The 3,424-nt window shown below is 43.6% G+C and overlaps 1 protein-coding gene across 1 annotated transcript in view; it reads right to left on the bottom strand.

Annotated features, from left to right (window-relative positions):
- The window catches only part of T265_09097 (hypothetical protein), a gene marked incomplete at both ends in the record, with an annotated part of 14,009 nt that extends 12,630 nt beyond the window's left edge, over positions 1-1,379 (bottom strand). The window contains one exon of the mRNA XM_009175085.1: positions 1,297-1,379. Within this exon, the coding sequence (XP_009173349.1) occupies positions 1,297-1,379 (83 nt within the window). The remainder of the gene's footprint in view (positions 1-1,296) is intronic.
- Positions 1,380-3,424: the final 2,045 nt, after the last annotated feature.

Raw genomic sequence — 3,424 nt, 5'->3', positions numbered from 1 at the left:
GAAGATGAGAACGATTTCGTCTGCGTATTCCAGATCGGCAAGGCGTCACAGGCGATTTGAACACCGGGGTTTTGGAGACCTTCCAGCGTTCGTCTCATGATGATGATGATGATGAATAAAGATTAATTTTTGTAATATTTCGGGCCGAGTTTAGAATTTGGCAGAAGGAACACATTGTTTTCCGATTCAAGACGTCTTATCAGCAAATACTATCACATGTTATCTCGAACTCAATTAGGCATGAAGAACTCTTCGTTATGGTAGATGGATCAAGGGAAACGATGCCCTATTCAAAAGTCTCTGATCCCATTATCAGATCGTCATATTCTTTCGTTAATTTAGTGGAAACCAGGGCTTGCATAGAGATTCACACAGGAAGCAGTGCGATAGAATGAAATTGTTGTTGAAGTTCACGACGCGAATATACGGAAATGACACCAGTCGGTGAAACCAGCGTTTGAATGCTCGAATTATTCAAGGATCTGAATTGATTATACTAAAATAGGCTAGAGTCATAGCTTTCCGATATCGCATTTTCTGCAACCCGAAGACACAAAACCGATCCAGTTTATCAGCAAAAAATTCTTTTCAGTGTCGGGGTTTGAAGATACAGACTGGCTCGCGTGTATCACTCAAGGAATACATCATGCACAGGTCTGGAGTACGTGCTAACAGGCTCGCCCCGCATGTCAGATATCCAACGTTCAAATCCCGGCATAGCTAATGATGTGTACTGCTAATAAGCTCCAAGTAGAGCAGAACTCGAATCCAGTGCTTCCACGCTTTGGTGTGGAATCACCACCGCCCCTAATGCCAGACTGCGATATAAGCATGACTTACAAACCAATGTCATCTTTTTTTTCATGGTGGTAGCATGAACTCAAAACAAAGGCAACCTTTTTTTCATGGTGGTGCATTATCGCGCCTAATATCTTGATAAAAAGTCAGCAAGGATGACGATGACGCGGTGATTGCATCACTTTCAGCCGATAGCGAAACCCAACAAATTTACTCTCAAATCGGTGCAGCATCTTCCCATCTCGCCCAAACGCTCACTAGAGAAGCTATGCATGACTGCTTGCTGCAATAGGTCATCGGATATCTGGAATAGATAACCGAAGCAAATTGGGGGCGAATGTCAACAGTTTCGTCCGAGCGACCCTGTCACTGTATCACATAAACTTCAGCATCATACATTGGAACAGCTTGACAAAGTCCTGGAGTTATCAGCATGAAATCCGTCACGCGAAGTTATGGCTGTTAGCCTACCATTCTTGCAGGCGTTGAAGAACGTACCCGCAGCTCTGGGCGGTATCAAACGGTAGCCCAATCACCGGTAAACTCTCAACCAATTTCTTTGTAGCAGCTTGAGAAGCCATTACATTTCGCTGGTTCTGTGAGCGGGTTTATATACTCGATCGTTTTCCACACACTCTAAAGGTGGCTAGAGTTTTTTATGGTGAGCCGAGCTTCGACTACGGAGACGATATCCGTCCTTTGCAAACTATTTGCATTGTTCCGGAGTTTCTGGTGACAAAGCTTTGTTTACAGATCACGTGTTTGCTCAGCTTTTCTCGCTTCTCAAGGTAATCAACGCTTGCGTAGCCCACTCTACCATCCGCAACCGATCGGCCAAAATTAACATTTTGTTGATATCTGTAGATAGTAATACAGATGAAGCGTCAAACGAAACATGCAGAACTTTTTGCGGTCATATGGTATCCAATCAACAGTCTCCAGCTGAGGAGACATCCGTTTGTCCACAAGAAGTAAGTTCGCCAAAGAAACGTAACGCACGAGAAATCGCTACATACGAAGGCCACACGGGGCAGCATCACGTTACTTCACTCTCAGTATCCGTCTTCATGTAAGGAGGCTTCGAGGAAATCGAAAATGTACTCCTGTTTGTACAGCTCATGTGAAATATATTGTATAAGGTTAAATGCAGAGAACTCAACTGAATCCACCATGTCAGTTTAACGCTCATTCAATAGCTAGCCAACAGTATCGTTTCACATCCTGTTATCTCTAGCCATGTTTTGAGTAAGTGTGAAACCGAGCAAACGACTGAGACTGCAAACATAACCGTCCCTTTCCTACCAATCCTCAGATCACCATGGTTACGAGCTTGCTTACGATCCAAGTCACCTATCAATTAGAAGGTGAGCAGCTGAGGCTTTTTTAAACGAGAATAGATGTGCGGGGACCGTGTGACCAATAGGTTTCCGCAGTTGTTTAACGTACTGACGGTCGTCTCCACTACGCTCGCATTCTACACCATAATTGGTTCTTTTGTTATATTGTTTGTTGTGCTGTATCGCTCGTACAAGCGCGCATCACATGTTCAACAGTACATTCATCACCGTGCCTTAGCGGACTGGGTAACGCTCTTTACAAGTGGCAACATTTATAAAGGGAGATCTGGAAGGATGCTAAGGTGCCAGTGAAAAGAACACGTCTTCAAATACAGAAACAACTTAATAGTCATCATTCTACGTTTGGTTGGAACATCGCCTCATCTATGGCTAACTATCTTATGAGTCTGGCCACGGGCTTGACATTTTTGCAGCATCAACAAGCTACAACAAGTGCGAGACCCTGTTTGTTGACCGGTCTTGAAGCGTTTTTGATGGCACTATTTAGGCCAGGCTTTTGTTTACAAAAAAGGCCCTAGTCAAACGCTTCGTCCTCTCTGATCAACTTAACCAAACTTTGCGTAGATGTCTTCCAGACAGGATTTGGATTGTGAGTTCCCAATGTTGACGCCTCGTACTGCCGTCGACAAGACCGTCTAAAACCGCGCAAGTTATCATCTTCTATCGCTATTCAAATATTCCTTATTAATGTTCTACTCGATCTAACTCGAAGTAACAACACCAAGTAAGGGTTAATTTGGGACACATGAAACGACACATTTCCATTACACTATCATGTATGCTGACTTCTGAAGATCAATGATCACACGGACTCGAGAACGCCTTTCCTACATATTTGAATCTTTAACAAACAATGATTCTCTCTTGTTAACCCAAAAGTATTCCACTATGAACCTTGGTGTCTCAAGATCTGGTGAATAGATTCAACTTTAAGGCGGAGTGAAAATGTATGCGTGTGGAGTGCGTTCAATTACATGCACACCACCGTCAACTGAGCGATTAGTGACTGTCTTTTCGTATCGATTTTCACTGGCAGAACATTTAGCTGTCAACACCAAAAAAGTACAGAGACTCAGTCAATTCCGCAACGCCTTCATAGCACTGCACAAGCCTCTTGATATTTCACTTGAGGCGAACCTCGAACACGATATGTCGGCCGCAAAACTCATGGGATCGTTCGTGCGTTGAAATGAAAGTATCACTAATGGTGTAGAGCACTTTGAGTCGGTCACAGCGGGCATCGAAGTACTAGTGGCAAATAACTAACA

The sequence above is a fragment of the Opisthorchis viverrini genome (assembly GCF_000715545.1).
Source record: "Opisthorchis viverrini unplaced genomic scaffold opera_v5_256, whole genome shotgun sequence".
NCBI classification, from domain to species: Eukaryota; Metazoa; Platyhelminthes; class Trematoda; order Opisthorchiida; family Opisthorchiidae; genus Opisthorchis; species Opisthorchis viverrini.
This window is presented reverse-complemented; position numbering and strand designations above follow the sequence as displayed.